This window comes from Stegastes partitus, unplaced genomic scaffold, assembly GCF_000690725.1.
Source record: "Stegastes partitus isolate 25-593 unplaced genomic scaffold, Stegastes_partitus-1.0.2 Scaffold31, whole genome shotgun sequence".
Taxonomy (NCBI): domain Eukaryota; kingdom Metazoa; phylum Chordata; class Actinopteri; family Pomacentridae; genus Stegastes; species Stegastes partitus.
In genome coordinates this window covers 454,837-477,880 of record NW_007577762.1, presented here as the reverse complement: position 1 = coordinate 477,880, position 23,044 = coordinate 454,837, and the positions used below count along the sequence as shown (strand labels likewise).

At 40.4% G+C, this 23,044-nt stretch overlaps 2 protein-coding genes across 4 annotated transcripts in view; both read left to right on the top strand.

Annotated features, from left to right (window-relative positions):
- Positions 1-5,382: 5,382 nt before the first annotated feature.
- Positions 5,383-11,282, top strand: LOC103370570 (alpha-2-HS-glycoprotein). The gene is made up of 7 exons (XM_008299672.1): positions 5,383-5,647; positions 6,752-6,862; positions 7,207-7,294; positions 8,130-8,296; positions 8,796-8,903; positions 9,657-9,743; positions 10,493-11,282. The coding sequence occupies exons 1-7, from the start codon at positions 5,414-5,416 to the stop codon at positions 11,021-11,023; spliced, it is 1,326 nt and encodes a 441-aa protein (XP_008297894.1). The 5' UTR covers positions 5,383-5,413; the 3' UTR covers positions 11,024-11,282.
- A 3,995-nt stretch (positions 11,283-15,277) lies between these two features.
- LOC103370537 (G-protein-signaling modulator 2-like) overlaps positions 15,278-23,044 on the top strand; it is a 20,081-nt gene continuing 12,314 nt past the window's right edge. For 2 of the 3 annotated variants that reach the window (XM_008299641.1, XM_008299634.1), the window contains exon 1: positions 19,307-19,384. In XM_008299641.1, the coding sequence (XP_008297863.1) occupies positions 19,320-19,384 (65 nt within the window). In that variant the 5' untranslated portion in view covers positions 19,307-19,319. Of the gene's footprint in view, positions 15,411-19,306; positions 19,385-23,044 lie in introns of those variants that run through there. The other variant, XM_008299649.1, reaches the window with a different exon arrangement.

Here is a 23,044-nt window from a genome sequence, read left to right as displayed (position 1 = left end):
TAAAATAATATAAGAACATGCTGCAAGTACCCTTGGAGTTGTTCAAATATTATATTAAATCAAGTAGAAGTTCATCCATGCTACATGATTTTTTGTGAACCAGACACTTGGGATGAAAATGAGTGAGAAAAAAAACCCACATGTTCAGCAGTGTTATTGTGCAAAAGATAAATAGCTGATATGAGGCTTGACGAGCTCACAGAGCAACACTTAGTACCAAAGGTTTACAGTTCAAGAACCTAAACCTACTTTATAAAACCCCCAAACAGCGACAAGAAAAGCCATAAACTGAAAGCAAAATGCACATTTAAGTGCCTAAAGTTTAACATTCAAGAGCACATTCTTCTTTTCTTTTCTGCTAACTGCAGGCATAAAGCGATGAAACTTCTCACATAAGAAGGGATGTTTTTGTGCGGGTGTTCTTTTCTCATTTGCTTCCTGCTGCTGCAAAAAAGAGAGCCTGAATACATGACGGGGAAATTAAGAGTCTAAAGCTGACTACTTTATCCAAGTAAAATGACTGGGATTTGTGGCCGCTGCTGCAGAGAATGCCAATCAACTGTGAAAGCTTTGCTAACATGAGCTCAGGCCTTGACCAATTACAGTGAAATTTAATGGGTTTAGCATCAATGTCCATGTTTTGGCCACAACAGTGGAGGAAACAGGTCGTCCAGGGGGGAAAAAGTTTGAAACCAATTAAATGAGGGAATTATCCTTCTTGCTCCTCCTCTCTCTCTCTCTCTCTCTCTCTCTCTCTCTGTCCTAATGTCTTCCCTTCTCTGGGCAGACTGTGACCAATAAGATAAGAAAGAAATCCCAGCAGCATCATGTGAAAAGAAACAAAAAAACTGAGAAAAGTGAAGAGAGTCGGAGATAAAATGCAAAAGAGGAGAGACGAAGGCGAAGATAGTGCATATGTGAATGAAAGCATGTGAGATGGAGATAAAGAGAAAGATTTTCTAAAGATACAGGCAGGCTGCCATCCTGTAATTTTGTTCCATTTATTCACACGTATCTGTGAGAGATGGACAAAGTAATGATAAAAGACAAAATGTAAATACTCTGACTGGGACACCCAAATCCCAGGTAGAATGTGATTAGAAACAGAAGTGGCACTGGCCTTTTTTTTTCTTTCTTAAATGTGCTGTGCAGTAGAGAAACCAATTCTTTTCCTCTTTTACTGGCAAGTGATGTGACACAGGAGGAGATTTCTGCCAGTATTTCCTCCAGAAATATGTTCTTGGCAAGGTGGAAAGGTCTGTGAAACAGCATTTAGACCGTGGTAGAGTGAAATTCTCGACTGAAAACAATACAAATGAACTTCTCGGCAACAGGATTTAGAGCATGTCAGAGTAAAACTTCCCACTACAAGTGACTCCAGTGAAATCTTTCAAAACACTGTTCTAGCTCAAGTCACACTGAAATTCCGCTCCTCTTCTCTTCTCTTCTCTTCTCTTCTCTTCTCTTCTCTTCTCTTCTCTTCTCTTCTCTTCTCTTCTCTTCTCTTCTCCTAACTCCCAGCCCATCCCTGTACAAAGTGAACAGCAGGGGCCCCCGTGGCAGCAGCCCCCTCGTATCTGGGCCTGGGCATCACTACAGCATAGCATCTCTGTGCAGCGAGCAGAAGGGGAGATTACTCCGTGCTCACATCAAAGGAGGTTTGTCTAACTTGGGTCTGGCGTTGTGCTGGTAGAGCGAGTCCTTGGAGCAGCCTCGCCGTTCTTATCTCTCCCCCACAGACTCTTTCTGCTTTCTGCTGCAACACAACTGGCTCCCGGTAACACTGACGCATGAATGCATGGCTCTGCACGGTCAAATGTGCACACAGACAAACACCAGTTCACATTCTCTTGTATGAAAACCCACATACACAAAGACACACACAACACTGAGGCAGCTTTTTTTTTTCTTCTTGATATTAGTAGAATTTGTTCAGCCGAATGAGCCTCTCTCTCTCTCTCTCTCTCTTTCTCTCTCCCTCCCTCACTCCCTCCTTCAGCCTGTGTTAAGAGCTGAACCTGGTTCACTGAATATTTGAAATGGATTAAATGATTATCCCTGGACAGATGCTTGCAAAAAAGAACCCACTTTACTTGAATATGATGTTAGAAATTTTCGCCACTCAAGGTGTACTTACAACCAAATCCACCACCGAAGGGAAAATCGGCCGCATGAAACATAAAAACAAGGTCACGGCCTTTATACCCACTGATGCCTCAACTGATCGATCTTAGTTTGAAAGAATAGTTTGACCCTGGTTTGGGAAATATCCTTTATTTCTCATCTGGCCAGCAGCCACTTTGCATGGCTTAGCACAGAGACTGGAAACAGGTGAACAGAGCTAGTGTGGCTCTATCCAAAGGTAACAAACTACATCTACCAACTCCTCACTGATTAACCAAAGGGACTGCTGCTGGATTTTGAATGGCATCAGCACAATTACACATCACAAAGCCTCAAAAGTTGCAAACAATTTCGAGACACCAACATCACAGCTACTACTTTGTAGTAAGAGTGCTTACACAGCAGAACATAAAGTTCCTGTCATCTGTAGGGGCACATACTTGTTAAATCGTTATGTGCAATAGAGCCCAACAAACTAAATGCTCTGGTGAATGGTGATGGGTTAATACATTCTAAGTAAAAATAGGTGACAAATTAAAGGAAAAACCTGAACCCTTGACCCTTCTTGTGAGGGGGGTCTGGTGGCTCTCTTGTGCTGTGAGGGCAGTTTGCTGCCATGATTTGGGTCCACTTGTCCAGTCAGAGGAAAGAGTCACTGTAACTCAATACAAAGTAGTTCTGAGTGATCACCTTTATCATACCCATAAAGTTGGAATAATTTTTATTTTTTTTTACCTGATTATTGTGACAATGCAATTTATTCTTCATAGATAAAGTGTATGTCTTCCCAAAACTGTAATGATATACAGTACATACCACAGTAAAAATGTAACCACAATTAACTGTTGCAAACTGTGTATTCAGGCTTAGACTAAATTGGGGTATTGAAAAATAGGATTAAGGGATTTGTTTCAATTTTTCAACCTTGGTCATATAACAGGAAACACATATTCGAGGGGATTAAATGCATTAGAATGTCCAATATTAGTCTTTCAAATGTCACACAGTCACTAATATTGAGCATGGCCACCCCTGACACGGATCAATGCGTTAAGACATCGTGGTGTACTGTCCACAAGCTTGTTGATGGTGTCAACGGGCAGGACGTCCCACTCTTCAGTCAGATCCCAAAGTCAGAATTGGTTTCACCTGGTCACTGGGACTCAGTATGTAACCATCTAACCTGGTCAGAAGTGATTACTGATGTGTATAAATAAAATAAAAAGAGGAACGTGTCTGAAAACAAAAATTATTCCAACTTTATGGGCAACAGTGTATGATGACACATTTCTGTCCTGATGGGAGTGGCGTCGTCCATGAGTTTGGATACAAAGGGCTACTGAATGGTTTACTGTGTATGAAAATTATGTGAATCATATACTATAACTTTTACAATCACCAAGTTGAACACCCGGAAACCTCCAGGGATGACAAATGAGGCCAATGTGGATGTGCCAAAAGCTGCAGTTCCTTGAATATCCGCTTGAGACTTACTCCAAAAGCCTTGGATTCCCATGTTAAAATGCACAACTTTAGTACAGTAATAACATGTTTCTAATCTTGTGGTCTCTATTCCTATTTTCCCTGTTCATGACAACGGTATAAAGGGGTGAATTTTATGTAGGTCACTCGTTTCAATTGTATTAAGGCTTAAAGTTATGCATTATTAAGGGCATGGACACTTTGAGTGACAGGTGGATACTGTCACAGTCCATGGCCCGGACACGTACACATGGTACACATCAACTCTGCTCACGCTCCACCTCTTTGCTCATTTGGATTAGCTGGGAGTTAGCAGGAGTCAGGCACTGTCAAGATGGTGACAGCCGGAGCCACCACACTGGTGTTGACGTCACGGAGGGTTCATCCATCTTTATATATAGTCAATGGCTAGACAGCACTCTCCACCAACACCAAACGGGGCGATATCTTTTGGAAGAACAGTGTTTATCCCTCCAGTAGAATTTTAGAGACTCACAGAATCAATGCCAAGGGGCTCTGTAGCTTACTGAGACGCTTTATGCTGGTTTTTCCCTTAATTTGTCACCCGTCTGTGTTTCTTTTGTTTAATCCATAACCAGTCTAACTGTTTCCCCCTGTTGCCACTCTTTATGTTGAGCTAACTGTCTCCCAGCTCCAGATTTAACACACAGACATAAGAGTGGTGCTGATCTTCCCATCTCTCGGCCAGTGGGCAAATAATGCCAAACATCCAAATTTCTTATGTTGTATGTGTCCACAGAAAGGGTTTTCTTTGTTTCTGTACAACAATTGTAATAAATCAAATGTGTGTGAGAGAGACAGAGAGATAGGGAGGCTCTGTGTGTGAGCTCGCCTGTGTCCCAGTGTGTACGGAGCTGCTGTTACAGACATTAATCGATCTTGTCATGAACAATGGAACCAATCTGACTGCTCTAAAAGTGTGAACCCCACCCACAACACACGGCGGAGCCTGGCTCACTGTTTACGCCTTTGAAACAAACAAACAAAAAAAAAATAAATTTGTACTGTACATCCAATTTAAAACACATTCATATGAATACATGCTTTCGTAAACAACAACACACTGGTCTGGAACTGCTGAAATAATTACCATTACTCTTTTACCACAATGAGGTAAATTTGGTCAGATTAAGGGCCACTGGGTTTTGCAGTAAAATTAAGACAGGAAACACAAATATCAGAGTTATGAGGTTCCAAGACAACAGCAAGTATAATGCTGGAAGCAATTAACTGGATATCAGTGAATCATTAGCCCAGTTCTGCCTGGTGGACCAACAGATTTCCCTCCAGTAGGGCACATCAGACACACAGTGACCCCTAATGGTGATATGACAACATTACAGCCACTAAAACTTACCCCACAATGTACACACACTCTCTGGCTTCATTATAATGTAATGAGGATCTACAGCACCAAACTGGTTTACACAAATATACCACAGACGGTTTTGATCAGCTTGAAAATAACTCCTGCACTGATGGTAAAAAAGCCCTAAATCTTAGTATTGCAGCTTATGAACACAGGAGTACTATGAGTGACAGTTTTGACATTCACTCTATTTGTCTTAAATGAATGAGTGTTCCTTGGGTTAAATAAATCCCTGGAACATTCATTCACAAATATCAGCTCTCTGCCATCAAATAAACTTTGTCCTTGGCTTCATTTCAACAGCTCCCTCCTGTTTTCATTCCAAAAGTCACTGCCTCGATTGAAGGCAAACACAAGAGAACAAACTTCACTTTAAAGCAGCTCTGTCTTTGAGCTCCTGTCTAAACCTGTGCCACCATGGACAAATCCATCTGCACATTATTGCTGCTAACATCCCTGCTATCCATCCACACCGTGCGTGTGTATGGAGATGGTTTTGTACTGATGCCCATTGAACTGGCTCCTATACCCTGCAACGACAAAGCAGTGGAAAAGCTGTCTCGGCTGGCCGTCACTTACATCAATGAGGATCGCACCGAAGGCTATAAGTTTGCCCTCAACCGCGTTGCAAACGTCCACCTGCACGCTCAGGTCAGTACAGAGGCTAATTCTCAGTGGGAAAAACTGCCCGAGGTTGTTGTGAAAATCTGTCACTGGGTGATTTGTTCATGCTTAACTGGAGTGGAAAGGTTATTTTCCCTCCAGTCGTTGCTGTAATATCAAAACATCCCAACGAAAAAGAGATACACATTGATAGATTTAACCAGCCATGGCCAGTCTTCATATCAGAGAGACCCCATTTGATAAGATTTGTGTTTCGTTGTTAAAAATGAATGTGCACAGTCAAACTTCTAATCAGAAATTACTCTCTTACATTGTCAGATTGTGCTGACTCTCAGTCTGGGGAAATGATAATGAAATTAAACTCTGCTTCTCAAGGACTCACAGTGGTCTCTGGATCCCAGTTTAGCAACCACTGGATCAAATCAAAGCTCTGAAAAATAGCAGCAATTACATTAGTGTGCAGCCACTAAGGACTGAAAAGAACAATAAATATTTGTTGTCTGCACTTTGCTGTGAATGACCGCCATCAGTGCGTGTCCCTTTTAATAAATGTAACATTGAAATCAAAGTACATAATTTTATGTCCTGGAATGAGAAGCCGTCTCTTTTTCACGCCTCATGAAAAAAGGCCTTTAGGACCGAAGCGACTGTTAATAAAGTCCAGGTCATTTCGGTCCAGTACTGCCGGGACAAACCTTGCACAACACACTTTATGAACTTCATGCTGTCAGCTGCTGAAGGCTATAGTGGCCCGACTGTGGGACAGATCAGGTTTTAAGAGGCTCAGTTCAACTTCATGACCTAAAAGAGCTGCCATTACACCTGCTCCAAGCGGTGACATTTGTTTTCAGTGCTGCAGCTCCAATCGATATTGTACAAAGTGTGGAATTACAAAGCATCTCTTAAAGGCTTCCTTAAATATGCAACTTAACAAAGGATGGTACTTGGCAGTTGACTTCTCATAAATTGGAACCTCGGATATGCAAAAGCATAGGTTGCTACTTTGCTCATAAAAAAAAAAAAAAAAAAAAAAAACGCTAGTGCATATGAGACTACTGTAGGAAAACCTGTCCACACAGCACTGTTTATCTCTCCACTCTCTGCTACCTGTGTTTGTATTGTGAATGTCAGGGCCCAGCAGGCAATGTATATTACCTGGACCTGGATGTCCTGGAGACCAAGTGTCACACAGGCAGCCCAAAACCATGGAAACGCTGTGACGTCAGACCATTCATGGAAACAGTAGGACACACACACATATACAAACAAGCACACGTGCCTGTCCTTGTACTATACCTGTGAGGACCCGTACTTACATTGTAAAAAAGAAAAAAACAAAAAGGGGGGGCAGCCTAATAAAGGCACACTAAAGTTTAAGACACATTTATTTTGAAGGGTTTGTTTGATACTGGCATATTATGTCCTCACTTTGTGAAACTTGGTCCTCATTTAGACAGAAGAGTACATGACAAGTCAGACTTTTACTTTTAATTTGTTGCCCAGTCTACTACTAAAGGTAGCATTCATCTACTAAAGGGGCTGTAATTGTGCCAATAATGTATTTTGTCTGTTTTTGTCATTTTTAGCAAGTCTCTGGCAACTGCAACACCACCATTCTGCACACACCGGAGGGCTACTCTTACCTGTACAGCTACGACTGCGCTCTGGTGCCAGGTAACGTCAGCATACAGTTATGTTGCTACACATTACATCACGTTGATACGTTTGTGTAGAATGCCAGTTGTGTACAGAGTGTATGAGACACAGCAGCTTTTAATGATTAAATCGAGTGAAATTTTGACATGACTTTTCCTGTATTGTGCTTTATGGCATACTGTATGGTTTCTGGAAATAATTCACGTGGCATCATACAGATCTTTCAACTGGAAGGGACTGATTTAAATTGTAAAATGAAGAAAGTATCAAGTTAGTTCCTTGCTTGTGTTGTATCCGTTCTCAGATGCTTTGGATAAAAGAAAATTTAGAAATTATAGAATTGTAGAATTGTTAAAATCATAGATATGAGTGACATCATTCAGTACAAGAAAAGGAAAGAAAGGTATCTCACTGTGGACATTTGCATTTGTCACACGCAGGTGTAACTAATCACATAAACGATGGCTTACTGGCAGAGCTAAATGGAACTGAGCCATAATTAATTAATAATTAGCTACACTTGTGTATTTCCCACCATGAGAAATTAAAATGTCGGCCATGAAAATGTATATATATGTATATGTATATGTATATATATGTAGTTTACTCCATGGCCCTGCAAACCCATAAACGTTTTCTTTGTTTGTTTGTTTTGGGTGATTACATCTTTTTCTTGGTTGTATGCTGATAATTTGCAAAAGTCACCAAACCATAGATGTCCCTTAATCGCTCATAGTATTCTGATTTTAATCTATATTAATGCTTTAACATAACCTGTATAATGTTTTGTTGATGTCATTTCAATGCAAAAGTTTGTAGAATCATTCTTATCATCTCCCTCTGGTCCCTGCAGACCCCCCAGAGAAGCTGCAGCAGACCTGTCCAACCTGCCCTCTCCTGCTTCCTGAAGACAGTCCGAAGGCCGTGACTGCTGCCCGGGTCACTCTGTCCCAGTATAAGAGGCAGTCTACTCTGGGTGCAGGACTTGGAGTTAAAAAGATCATGAGAGCTGCAGCACAGGTACAACCGCACGTTCTAAACACTGGCGGAAGAAACGATGCTCTGGGGCTGATGTCATTGCTCAACAGCGTGCTGAACGTTATCTTTATGGGGAAAGACGTTTAAGAAAAATCTCAACAGACGGTACAGTGCAGTTTTGAGCTTCTATGCGCCAGATGAGAATCATTACTGCTCAACAATAACCATAATACAATAGTAATAGACGAGTCTGGCAACATTGCAAAGGATTATCAAAGGTGCTTTAGACATTATTATGTGACCCGACTTTTGTTTGGAGAGCAAATGAGAAGCTGAATAGTTTGCTTGGGGACCAAAGCTCAGTATATTGCACCTCTTTGCATTATGATAGTCCAGCTTTGGGTTCTAACACCAAAACAATAGCTGTTACAGTACATTACAGCACAAAACTACACCACTTCTATTTCTGCCTGTGTGTGTGGATGTGTTTATTTGTGCAATTTGCCCTTTTCTAACCATTTTTTTTCAAAATATATTTCAGACTGTGCCAGTAAAAGCCACCTTTGTGGAGTATACAGTTCAAGAGTGTCCAGAGGGAATAACAGAAAGAGGCACCTGCCAGCGGCTGACAATCGAATCTGACACAGAGGTACTCAACCAGAGTCAACTTATTCAACATTCTAAGTTATCTAGCCACATGAGTTTAAAATACTGGTCACATCCCTCTTTATCTGATAATTTTGTGCAATCAAATTCTATGAAGTTTTCTTTAGTTCTTCAGTTTTCTGTGAAATTGTTAGAAATGTGTATATTTATTGTTTATTGTCAAGGCTCTTTTTAAAGTTTGTGTGCACAAAATTAAATGAACAGGTGGTTCTTATATTGCAGCTTTCTTTTGTATGTAGAAAGAACAAGAATTTTTGAAAAATGCAGTCGTAAAGGTAGAATTTGGTAGCAGAGCTGTATGGATTTTGCAGGTGAATCCAACAAAGTGAAGGTGTGTAAGTGAAAACAGCTGCACGTCATTCCACTCCTTGAATTGATCAAACAACATTGTCTGAAATAGCTCCCGTCATTAAAAGAATGATTATTACGCTGACAGTGTGACACTAATTAATGTTGTTGCGAAAACTCTATTAAACATCGATCAGCCGGCATGTTGTTTACTATCAATGAAGCAGCTCCAGGGAGTGTCACTTGATGACATGACAAATTAATTTCTATGTTTAAAACTGACACCACTAAGAGGCTTCAGTAATTGGTTCTTTTATTAAAGAAACCTGACAGGAAATCTTCCCTTTTTTATTTATTTCGACTCCCTCCCGCTCTATTATGTTGCTTTGTTTTTTGTATTGACATGGAGTCATCTAAAAGAAATTCTTCAAACTTGTTTTTCTCTCAGACTGCAGGTTTCTGTACAGGTTCTGTGCATGGAGACATGAACGCCGATCCTGAAGCTCAGGTGTCCTGCGAGATGTTTAAAATACAGGTAAAGGAGGCAACTAAGACGTATTTATTATTTTATTGCTCGGGAAAAATAATTACTAACAGGAGACGACAGCAATTACAACAATTGTGTATTCGATATGTTTAAATTAAGAACATCCAGCTTACCTACATCATCTTAGCATGACATTATAGTTCTTTCTTAAAAACAAAGGGGGAAAATAAACAAGATGAGAATAAATTAAATGAAATTAGGACACTCTGACCTTCAGTATGCATGCGAAATTTGACTCGCAGACCAAATCGAATTGTTTTAATTGTCCTCTGTTATAATCTGCGAAGCATGACAGCACAATAAACACAGGAAAACAGCAGCACAGATGTTTAGCAATCACAACAGTTCGAACACGTGCAAGCCAAGAATGAACAGAACACTCACATGCAGATGTATGTCAGTAAGGGAGTAACTGTAACATGAGGCGGCAGTAACTTCACACTGCACACTGGGAATATAATAAGTCAATGCCTGACCTAGTTTTGATGAATGGTTTAGGTTCTGTTTAGTTTCAGATTTTAGTAAAGCAGCCTCTAGAGTGATAATGTAATTCTCTGAATGGTTTCCCCTGGTGATATATTCTGCAGTATCTTACATGTCTCTTAAAAGGTTGAGGTTCTGTGCTATAATCATGCTGTCTTCTCAGTTCTTCTTCGTGTGTTGTAATACTGCATGACTGACACTTGTAGCTTTGTGACATTATTATTTTGTTGTGATCTTGTCTGGTTTGTCTCCAGAATGTGGACCACCTCAGACCAGTGCAGCCACAAGGTCACGACCTCCCCCAACCCGCAATCCCAACTTTTCCACCCATAATTGATGACGCAGGAAACGATCCGCAGCCTGCTCCCTTTGATCCCCCGTCACCCACCGACGCTCTGCCAGCACCGTTCGACCCCGCACCGTTCGACCCCGCACCTGTCGACCCCGCACCTGTCGACCCGGTGGCCCTCGACCCCTCTGTTGGCGTTAACCCTTCCGTCGCTCTCAGCTCTTCTTCTTCTTCCAGTGAGTCTGCTGAAAGTTTAACAAACCAGCAACAGCAGCCGTCCAGCGCTGGGCCTTATGGTTCGTCCTCTGAAGAAGTCCCGGGCCTTCTGGCTCTGCGTCCGCCCTTTAACTTCCGCTACCAGAAGCGTGACCGTAAGAAGCGGCAGGCCTTGATAGAAACTTCACCCTCTTACAACCCCGTCTTCCTGGCTGATTTCCCCAGTGGGAACTCTCCTTTCCGATCCTGTCCCGGTGCGGCTCGATACACCACAGTTTAACTGGTGCTGCTTAGGGCTCCATTTGTTCATGTATGATTTTATCCAGTGAGAGTCTGGACCAATAAACTGCTCCGCACCCTGTCACTGGAGGCTTGTAATAATTTGTGCTAATGAGAGGGATGCTGTGTCTTTTCAGTGGCCCTGGAATGACTTCTCTGCTGCTGCTGCTGTAACAGCGCTCCCAAAGCACATGAAGCTCAAACATGTATTTGGAAATGGCTTCAAATATTTGAACAATTTGAATAAATCTTGGTTTGAATCCTGTGTTTAATGACTTGATGATACCTATAGTATCCATTGTGGTGGTATTAAAAATGTAGATTTTAAATGTGCACATTTAATAGCTGAAACAATTAGTCGATTTATCAATGAGCTGATTGAAAAGAAAAATTGTCTACAGCTGATGATTAGTTCAAGCAATTTATCACGCAATATCACTGCCAATTCCTGTGCACAATTTTAAGGATTTTCTGCCTTCCATAGGTTTTTCTAAATTGAATATCTTTGCATTTGGGACTGTTTTGGACCTGCCACTCGTTTCTTGTCTCTAGTAAGGTTGATGGAAGAATTAAAAAAAATTTCCAAAAATAATTGTAAGTTGCAGCAGTAAAATATTTAGCTGCAGTGTTTTCTTACAACTCGTGTTTTGAATTTCCTTTTAACACATTACTCTATGTGATGATTTTGAGTCAATTCATTTGATTTTTCTTTCAGCCTTCCCTGAAATGTTTTTGATGGAGCACAAAAATAAATTGAGTGAACACAAACTGCTGCAACTTCATGAGGGAGCTCCAAAGAAATATAACAAACAAAGAAACTACTCTGTAAATAATGTTGTGTTTTATTCAGGACTATTGACCTTGATCTGTGTTATCTTTTCAAGAGAGAAAAAGGTTATTTTATAAGTAAGAAATTCTCTCACACCTTCTTTGTTTGTTTGTGAATCAAGGTCATAAAACTTTCATCAGCCAGAATCAGACAAAAAAATAAGGGGGAGAAAAAAAGGCTTTTAAAAACTGAAAAGGTGGTAGTTTTGTAGAAAACACCAAGGTTTTTCCTCTTTACACTGTGCTCCTCAACATCCACATGACTTAGAAACAGCTTTACAAACATGTCTGGTGAAGGGAAAGTCAGGATTTATTACAACAGGAGTCTTCACTGCAGCGCTTAGACTGTGCCAAGTAGCGCTGAGGCGAGAGGGAAGCGCAAACATCTCAGGGAAGCTTTAAAAGCTTGTGGCTACCTAAAGTGGGCCTTTGTCAACACAGCAACAAGAGCTATTAGAAAGAGCAGACCGGCACAGAGGAGAGGAGCGCTGCATATGTGATTAAGTGTCACTCAGGAGGATCTTCAATAAACAGCATCGCAGTGATTCTCAAACCCAGCAGGTCAGAAAGTTGCCTGTTTGAAAAAACACCCAAGCAGAGCAGCGCAGAGTCCAAAGCAACTAATAAGTCAGAGACCTATAAGTCAGGAAATGAAATATGGCCAATACAGAACAAATCCCAGAGTTCAAGAGTCAGCAGTATGTCTTCATTTACAGGACAGTGGAACATCCTTTGAGGCAAGCACAGCAGCCAGATGGTTCAAAAGATGTGTGAAAAGAGCTGAAATAACAGTCCCTGACACCAGGCTGTGACACTAATTGAGCACCAGTCAGACTGACGTGTGACATTAAGAAGAGAATGTCCAACAGAGGTTTAAATACCTGATATTCCCTAAATTCTGAAATAAGGAGCCCAGCCCCGAGTGTCAAAACATTTGCTTGTCTATGTATAGCTACTTAAATATAGCAGTCTAGTTTTCATAAAGCCACAAACTGAGAAATTAACATGGAGCTAAGCTTGTGTCAGTAACTCCCGCCCCACTCTCTTTGCTCAGGTTTTGTCTCGGCCCTCTGGACTAAAATAAATCCCCAAAGCTACAGCAGGAGTTTGGGTGTAAGTGAGCCTGCGATCCTCTGTGTCCTGTTGTATTGACAGTAAATCCATTTGGTTCGACTTAGTTCAGTGTGTCCCAGCTGACACTGAGTTTAGTCTGCTGTCAGGGCACAGACCACAGTAGTTTCCAACTGGGATGACTCGACTGGGGATAAGCAAAGGGAGGCTGAAACTTAACCTTGGGAACAGCCGCTAAAAAGAACAATCTCACCACCAAGGTTTACTTGGTTGCTGTTTTCCTGTCTGCTCTATTGTGTCACAACGAGTTCCTTGGCAGAATTTCTGAGCACATTTGAGATTACAAATTTATTCTTAACCTTGAAAACAGCATTTCAAAACAAGGTCTGCTCAGCTGACCCGAGCTACACCCAAAACAAAAAGATTTGTATGATAGATTCATGACAGACTCAGGGTTACACAGGCCTGGTAAAAAATCAGTTTAGAGAGGCCTTAACAGGGTTCATGAAACTAGGTTTAGCATACAAACAAATATAAAGAAATATAGGGCAAGTCCATTCAAACAGAAAAAAAACAGAATCCATCAACACTACAACCAGAACCAGAACTGGCTGTCAACTATTCCAAGGTAGTAATCTGCATCAGACATTTGAGGGGGACCCATGTTTATCTGCGCTGCTATTAAGTTCACCTCCATTATTCCAGTCCTGTAATACATTTAAAACACAAAACTGTAGTTTTGTGCCTAATGACAGACTCGTCTTAATACAACTGTTGTGACATCTCTAATAGAGCTCAGGACTCATTCTGAGAGGCTGCATCAAACAAGTGGATATTTGGGAGGAGGGTGCAGAAACAAAAAACATTAAAAATTTATAGAAAATACAAACAGACAAATCCACTGACACGGTTAAAAAATACACATATTTAACATGTTTTGTACCTCATACTGGGAGGGACATGCCCTCTCTAAGGAACGCTTAATCATGTTTTCAGATCATTCCACCTGCATGTCATTCACACGGATCTGCAAACCACAAGAAGCCATCCAAGACCACGAAGGGAAGAACACCTTCAGGAAGACAACGGTAATTACATTAGATTGGATCAGACAGAAGGTATAAGTACTAAGACAACTACATGCAGTTAAGTATTTAACCACAAGTGCAGTGCAACATAAACATTACTCTGACTGTGGTGTGAATGTATGTGCTAGGATGCAGTCGGCCTCAAATGTATTCACACCCTCCCATTAAAGAAGGAAAAAAAACAGCTGTCACTGAAATAAGTTGAAACTGACAAAAGTAATAATAAATTAAAATTTAGTGAAAATCATGACATTGCTTTTAAATTGTGGTTCAACAGAAATATACATATAAAACAAAACAACAACAACAACAACAAAACAAGCAAACAAGCATGATGGGACCCATAAACTAATATTTTGTTGAACAACTCTTTGAGCCAATCACCGCAATCAAGTGTTTTCTGTAACTCTCAATCAGACTTCTGCACCTGTTGACAGGTATTTTGATTTTGGACACTGCTCATGAGAAAAGTGCTCTAATTTGTCTGGGACAGTTTTTTGCCACCCCCCCCCGTTGCTATGCAGTCTGTCCAGAATTAACATGTGTATATTTATTATGCAGCCACTGGAGGAAGGTGTCTGTGTGCTGCTGTTGTGAGTGTGTGTGGATTTCCGTAAGAGCAGATGGAGGTTAAATCTTACTTAAGCTTCTGCAGCTCTCGTTTAAAACATATTTATAACTTTAGCCTGTCGGGGGCTCTTTTCAGAAGTCTGCTCTATTTCAGTGTCGCCTATTCTGTAGCACATAATGAGTTTTATTCCGACATAAATACATTTTTAATGCTGCTTTTAAGTGTTTCTCGTAATTCGCGCATACCGTTTAAAAATGCGCTTGTAAATGTCGCTGCCTTGGAGTTAAAAAATACAACAACAAAACGAATAGCTGTTTGATGTATGGTATGTTTTAGAAATAGAGTAGCAAAGGGTGGCTTTGTGCGGCAGGGGGCGGGAGAGACCTCGCAACTTTGACCGCAAGTGTGTAATTACTGCAGAATTGTTTAAAGCTATTCGCTGCTGCTGCTGTATAAAAGCATAACTTTAATCCATCAGTGGAGGATTTTCCTCTTCCCTCTTGCCCCCCTCCCGAACGTCACGTTTAAAGCCCGTATTTACGGATTTGATTGGCCGCCGAAGGGATCGAAGGGAGAATGTCCGACGGCGCCTGAACGCAGCAGCAGTGGAATCCTAATTGGAGTCAGATTTTGAGCGCGAGGAGGGGCTTGAAGCTCGTGCTTTCCCGAGACAGCGGAGTCATCTTCCTCCAGATGGACGAGTGAGTACAAATGTCAACAGCTGGCCCAAAACATTAGCTTAGCACACAAGTTTGTCGCCTCTTTCGTACTTTTTTTTTTTCCTCACACCGAAGCGATGTTTGGGCTGTTTAAGCGTTCTTCAGTTTGAGGTAGGTGAAAGAGTTACCTGGAAAGTTTTTTTGGTGTCGGTCCGGTTGTTGTGCTTCATTTTTTTTTTTTTAAGGAAACGTCGGTTAGCCGTTAACTGTAGTGACGTTGTGCTGTCTTTAAAAACCTCTGCTGCCGCGTTTGGACAAATATCAAACGACAAATATGAAATGTCGCCCTACTTCAGTGTCTGCCGTGTACGCCAGACAGCGAACATGTGATGACATGTTCATACTAAACTGACTCATTTACAGCTTTTCACCACATAATTTCCCAAAACACTCGACTCATCCTCCCAGAAGGCTGTGTCATGACGTGAACTCAACTGAGGACAACACAAACACAAAAGACACGAGCTTATCCCTGTCAGACACAACTATAGTAATTAGTTTCAGGTGTTAAATCTTAGCATACAAACAAACGGACGTTTCAATGCTGCGTCTTGACACTGCTTTCATTTCTTGGTGAAACCTACCCAACTAGTTTGGGATAAACAGTAATTACAGAGCAGCCAACAGTTATGGTGTTGAAGCTCAGTTTTCCATTTAAATTTGCTGTGACCTCTTTTTTTCCCATGCAGGGTTGGGTTTTTAAGTCTTTAATGATGGTTTCTCTTAAGCTTTCTTCAAAAAGCAAAAATGGCTATCACTTTAGAGAGCATCACTTAATTGGAGAAGGGCTGGTTGGGCGTATTCATACTGAAATGGTTATGGTTTAGGATGCCACATTAGGCCTTTTATTATGTGACTGCTACTCAGGCTTCCACAGAGCAGTTCTTGTGCGTTTATACTTTTTTTTATTTGTAGTTTTCTCACACAAAGCTTTTTTTTTTCTACTAAGGAAAGTGATAAAGTAACACTCTAATGTAAAAAGGTGGTGATGAAGAAAATCCATGTGAAAAATACACATTTCTCTATCTCCCCATGAGAGCTACGATTTTAAGGCTGTCTTCCCTGCATGACGACACACTGCACTTGACTATAAGGTTTCTCAGAGATTTACATTATGCAGTATTTTAAGTAAATATCAAAAAAATGTACATTTAAACCACATAAAGTTTAAAAAAGTTAAAGTAAAACTGAAATTATTTGGGTACACTTTCTGTCCAGTTTTGTTTTTAATCAGTCACACTTAGTTCCTGATAATTTGTCTGTCTGTGGGACAGTTGTCTGAGAGTTGTTAATACTCCTGTAGAACATCAGTATTTTTCAGCAAGTTAAAACATTTGATTTTTCTACTGTGAAGTAAATGGTTGCAGAAATCTGAGAAAAAAAATAAGCACACAGAGTAAGACATATATTACAAAGAGCAAGACTCGGGATTAGAGGTTGGACAGTCTGAAGAATATACATGGCCATTTGGCATATAATCTGTATTTGAGTGGAATTGTACAGATTGCGTAATTACGGGTGCAATGTGTAAGTGCAGTATACAATAACGGAAATGAGCAAGCAGAGCAGAGTGTGCAATTTCAGTTTAATGAGTCAGAATTGTATCACATTACACTATTTCCAAGTTAAACAGCAGGCTTTAGTACAACAGTTTCATAACAGTTTAGCTTTACAGTATTAAAAATACAGACCCCACCGTAGGAACTCAATGCAACAAAGCAGTACACTTTTCATTGCCGATATGCAAATCTTTGTTTTTTTTCAATAGTTTGTACATTCACCTTTATTTCATCTGACAGCCTCAATCTTTCTCAGCATGGAGGATATCAGTGTTGCACAAATTTCTAGAGAGATGTTCTGCCATTCTTTAGAGACTTTTTTCCCAAGAGATTTTTACTGCACAATCACTTCAAAATGCTCCATTTGTGTTCTGTTGGAATTAAATTGGGCAACATGCTTGGGCATCTTTTTTATTGTTTTCTTCTTTGGAAACTCTTGTGTAATTTTGTGGTTTGAATCCTGATCATGCTGGGATATTCCTGTCCTGTCAAGCTTCTGCCGGCCGGGAGTATTTTGGGATATTTACAGGTAAACATGGTGCCGTCTATGTCATCACTTTTGCATGCATCCGGAACTATATCATCACACTCCCACCTCTGTGATTCCCTCTCAGGACTATGCTTTCACTGTGGTGGTCCTGGCGTCTTTTACGACAAACATGCAAGACCCCATCTGAGCAGAACAAGTTTTGCCTCATTTGGAGGTCCGAAACTGAAAATGTTCTGAAGTTCAGAGGTGTGCATTTTATAGCTATGTACAGTAATTGGCCTTATTGGAAACCACAGGTGTATGTTGTTTCAGTGATCACAGGTTTTCTAACTTGTGTCAGTGATCACAACTGTTTTTTGTTGAACTGAGTTTCTACTTTAAGGCCTGTATTTGTTTTTGATTGTTCACAAGAGGAAATACTGTCAACTTAGTGCAACTTAATCCGATTATTGAACGGTTGAATTTTGAGTCATCTGTTCATTCATCCACATTAACTCTGCAAAAGCATGACTGGATGAGGCACAGCTAAGACAACATTTATTAAACGCACTTACACATGTTGAAGATGTAACTTACTGAGGATCACAAATAGTAGCAAGCTGACCAAGAACCCAGAAGAAGCCACTGAACAAAATCTAAGAGAAAACAGGATGCAGAGATATGTGAGTTGGGCCTTTGCCTTGAGTTTCAGTGACAGGTTTTGCTTCCAGGGACCATGTGCACAACTAATCATGTGATGACGAGTTCAGCTAAATCTGTACAGAGGATTGAGATTCTACCCAAAAAGATCATGATATGGTCTTTGGCATAATCTCCCACCCCTCCCCAGGATGTAAGTCACTTATAGCTTGATGTGATTACTGGCAGACAGCTAAAAAAGCTTCCCCTTTGGGATTTTTGTGTACTGCATTGTCTGAAGTGAACAGAGATGTAGTGATGCAATGAACAAAAAAAATCATACAGTCAGCTGGAGCTCTTTGGGTGAAAACACTTCAGTCAGTGAATGAGGTCATAGGAAAAATAGAACCATTCAAGCCAACAGGGAGGCAAACAAGTCCAGTGGAGCTCAATGCAATGGTATGTGCAAATGAGATCAAATCAAAAAGCTCACAATGGGCACATGATCCCAAAATGGGAGGTGTGCAGAGTGCATAAAACGGGCTGTTGGCTGTCAAGTTTCTGTTTTGACACAGTCATGGGAATTTGGCACAAACAACATGAATTCTTCCTCCATTGTTTTAAAGGTACAGACTGGTGAGGCTTGTGTGGTATTTTCTTGGCACGCCGTCTGCACCGTGTAGCAAGCGAACATCATTTGAATGCAGTAGAATTTTCAAGCATTGTTGATCAGCCCCGCTCTGCATTTGTTCAGACCCATACTGTCAGCAAAATAACACAAAGCACTGCTACACGATCAATTTACAAAGTAAGTGTCTGCAAAAATGTTTCTGTATCCTATGTACTTACTACATATTGCCTTGTTAAGAAGCATAAGAAATATTGTTGCTTTGAACAAAAGTTGGAACTGACAGCTTCTGCAATATTTCTGGCAACACATGCAGCAATTAAAATAATTAAGTTATAAAGCTTTGCTGACTCAAGTGCATTCTTATCTGCATCCTCCCAAATCTACTTGATTTATGGCAGTAGTTTTTGCTAATTAATTAGATTTCGCAATCACAAACACATGACAGTGAGTGTCAGTGTTTACTCTTGCTCCTCTGCTCCAGTTTCAAGACAGGAGGTGGGACAGAGATAGTATGACAGCTGAATCCATGCATAGCAGTGTGCAGTTTCTCCTGATGAATTTTGCATATGGTTGTGTGTAGATTTCCTGTCAGCTAGTTTCCAGATTTTTGAGGAATAGTGCTTGTTTCTCCTTAAGTTTTGCGATTGAGAGGAATCCATAATGTGGTTCATCTTCTGGCTGTGTTCACCCAGGCTTTTGTTAAGACTGCCGGGCTGACTGTCATGTATGACATCGTTTCTCTGTGGCGTGCACGGGACAAGGAGCATTTACTTCATGTCCGCCGGAGGTAGGCTGTGTGTTTGCAATCTTTAATGGGTAAGGTTTTTTATAAATTGCAACATGTCATCAAGTTATGCTCTTTGAATGTGTTGTAAAAGAAAACAAAAGGTGTTCATCAAATAATTAAAGTACTTTTTAAAAAAAAAAATCCACATTTTGTTTCATCTAGAGGAATACAAATAGGTAGGTGGAATGTAGATATGGATAGGAGTTGAAATATTTATTAGATTAGCCGGGTGAGGAAAGATTAATTGTGAACAGTTTCGATAAACCTTTGATAGTAGTGCACTTTGTGTCGTTTTGTAGGTAAAATTACCTAAAATTGTGGTTACAGAGGTTACTGAGAAAACAATCAACAAGTTAATTATAATAAAATATATAGTGTGCAGCCCTGATATGGACTCTATGTAATTGTTCTTACATATATTATGAGGAAACTGCATTTTGTAAGATTGTGATTCCAAACGTAATATCAAATGTCCTTTCACTATGTTTATTTTTAATTCAGGCATATTACCAGAAACATTTCTGCATTTGTGTTTATAGATACATTTGCAGATGTTTGTGTCAGTATATGTGTGAGGTTAAACAACAACAGTGTGTTTTCTATCTAAGTTTTCCTGTGACAGTAACATGACACCTTTTTGGCTAACTGATGAATGATTGTGAGTGGACTACAGGAGGTCCTCACTGGCCACAATGTAAATATTTCATGGTAGGACTAAAACAACTGTGACAATATACACCTGACTGCAGGCTGTGTTGTTATGTTTTATCTGACACCTCATCTCAAACTGATTTGTGATCATTTCCTTTTCTGGTATTGATATTTCAAATTATGTGGTATCCGAGCCGGCAGAATGTTTTTTTTGTTTTTTGTTTTTTTTTTTACCACGGTCTTGTTAACAATCCCACACATTTATCTTTTACCAATGTGTAATTGATGGATTTTTAACTATGATATATTTATGGAAAACCTTGTGGGGTTAGACACATAAATTGCATCACGCCGTAGTCATTTTAAGCACGGCATACAAGCCTCGTCAAGTCGGTGTATCACTGGCACATTTCCCTCTGAGTGAATTCCATTCTCTGTGTTCGGTAACAGGTAACAGACTACCCTGCCGGTTACTGACACAACCTGATAAACAGATATGTGTATGTCTAGTTTTAAGTACAGATGGCGGCAGCTTTCACTGATAAGATACAGCAGATTTACAGGTTTTAAATTCATTTGCTCTCCCACAAGCAGCAAGGATAAACTGCATTAATGCAACTGCCCCAGAAGTAGCTCTGTGCTCTCAGTCGTTGTTATAGCAAAGGCACTAAGAAAGCAGAATTATGTGATTTATTTATTCCCCTCCCCCCCAGTCTAAAACATTTCCAGCTGAATTAAGGTTGGGTTATTCACAACAGTGTCCTCTTCATATGAATATTAACCTGGCTCTTGGTCAACTGAGGTGGTATCTTTACTGTCACATGTCATTTTCCAGTCCTCATGGACAACTTATTGGTAAGCAAAGCATTGCTTCTTCCCCTATAGGGCACATTGGTCCTGACCTCTTAATTAGTTTGGACAAATAGATTTCTCCGGATTGGCAACAGCTGAGTTACTGGAAGCTTTGGGGAAGGGATTGCGATGTGGTGTGAACTTATTTCTGGCTTTGCTTATCTAATACATCACTATGCTGCCCTTGTCAGATTTATCCCAAGAAACCACAGACAATTTTCCAAGAATTAGTGACACGTCAACAAAATGTATATTATCACCCAGGTAAAATACTTTTGAGAGGCCAATAGTAGAACATCTATCTATCCAGGCTGATGAATGACTGAGCGTTGAGCAAATAGTCTTAAGGTTCACTGGAGCCACTTAAAGTGGCTATAATTACCACTGAGGTCTGGCCTAATTGGAAGTGACACACACCATCAGGTGGCTTAGAGGTGCAGGTTACCAATGACTAGGTGAAAGAGAACTACAACAGCTAAATATGGCTACCCAGCCGACTGCTCTCGCTTCAATCATTTCCTTTTAGTAACAGTCTGGTGTTAATCCGTATTCACCTTAAACAAAAGGTCTGTCGACCTGGTGCCTGACCATTAAGGTCAGTGTGATCGCTGAGAGGATTAAGTCCTTTGTTTTGCTGTTAGCAGAGTACTCTTAGAGATGGCAGCAGATCCAAGGGAGTTTTCCTTTATTCTTGTGAAATTGGGGGACCGTGGCTGAGTGCGTTATGTGTATTCACATGAAGGAAGAGAAGGTAAAGGGTGTTGTGCCGGAAGAGCTGAGTTTGCTCCAAAGAGTGATTGCGAAGCTTGAAATGTCCGTCGTGTCAAACTGCCTTGAGTGCATCAGAATGGGAAGAGGCAACAGGTATGTGAGCGTTTGTATGTGACTTCACATTGACTGATATTGAAATCATTTGTGCTCTGAAATATCAGAAAGCATGTTAATGTAGACAAACCTGTGACTAGTGCTTTACAGCTTGTATTGGTATGCTAAGATAGAAAACCTGTCCAGAAAATGGAACAAGTGCACTTCCGATTTTGAAAGAAGGTCCCTGCTGTGCGGCTGAGATTAAGTACTTGTATCCTTGCCACCAAGGCGTGTTTATGTTGTACTTCAGTGTGGAGATGAGAAATGTTCTAATTTAAGTAAGCAAAGCATTGCCTTGTTGCATTTTTTAAAAATGTAATTCTATTTAGTCACATTTTGTCAGTCATTTCTTAGCTGATAATTCAAGAGTTGGACAAATGTATTAGTCCTGCGGCAAATGCTGTACAACATAGTTTTGTTTGCTGAGGAGGCAGAGATTAACCCTAACCTTCAACATCAATTCCTTTAAGCATCAACAGAGTTTACTGGGAGGTCAGGAAACCGACCGGAAGAAAAATGCTATATGCCTAGGAGCTACAACACTGAGTGAAAGGGCCCTCAAAAGTCTTCTCAATAGAGTACTGAAGTTGTAAAAACATGGTTATTGAAATGTAAATTAGTGTTTGTTTTCATGTGATATGCACTTAGCTGTGACTGTTGTGTTAGTAGACCTCTTTCTAGGTCTGTGTACAGGGAAGTTGTGTTGTTGGTCAGCATGCAGTATAAATTAACAACAATAAGATGCACTCAGCTTGTGAAATTGTCTTTTAACATTTGAACTGAATCTTTCAAATGAAGTAAATGGAGATCCTTATTTCCAGGCCTGTAGATGCGAATCCTTTGCACCCATGCATGACTGGATTTGTTTTACAATCTTATGATGTAATCTCTGTGGAGTCACTCACCTTCTTGGTTTTTTTTTATTTTTTATTTTTATAGATTACTGGCAGTTGAAAGCCTGCAAAACGAGATGACGGTGGCTGTAAAATGGCAGTACTTGCCACAGACACATCTGAGTTTACTTTGTGCTCATGGTTAAATGTAAGGTACATATTTTCATTCCAGGGTAATTGTGGCGTTTGTAGGGCTTAGTACGCTTGACAGACAGGATATGCTCCGTCCTATTTTAGATTTATAGCTCTTGTGTCTGATTTCACAGAGACTGGGCTTTTTTCTGTTTGCCATATGCTGTTTCTCTGTGTTTCGTATGAGAAGAAAGGATCACTACACTGCGACTTCAGAGGAGCCAATATAATCGTGCATTTAGGTGATCTAAGTGACAGGTCAAGT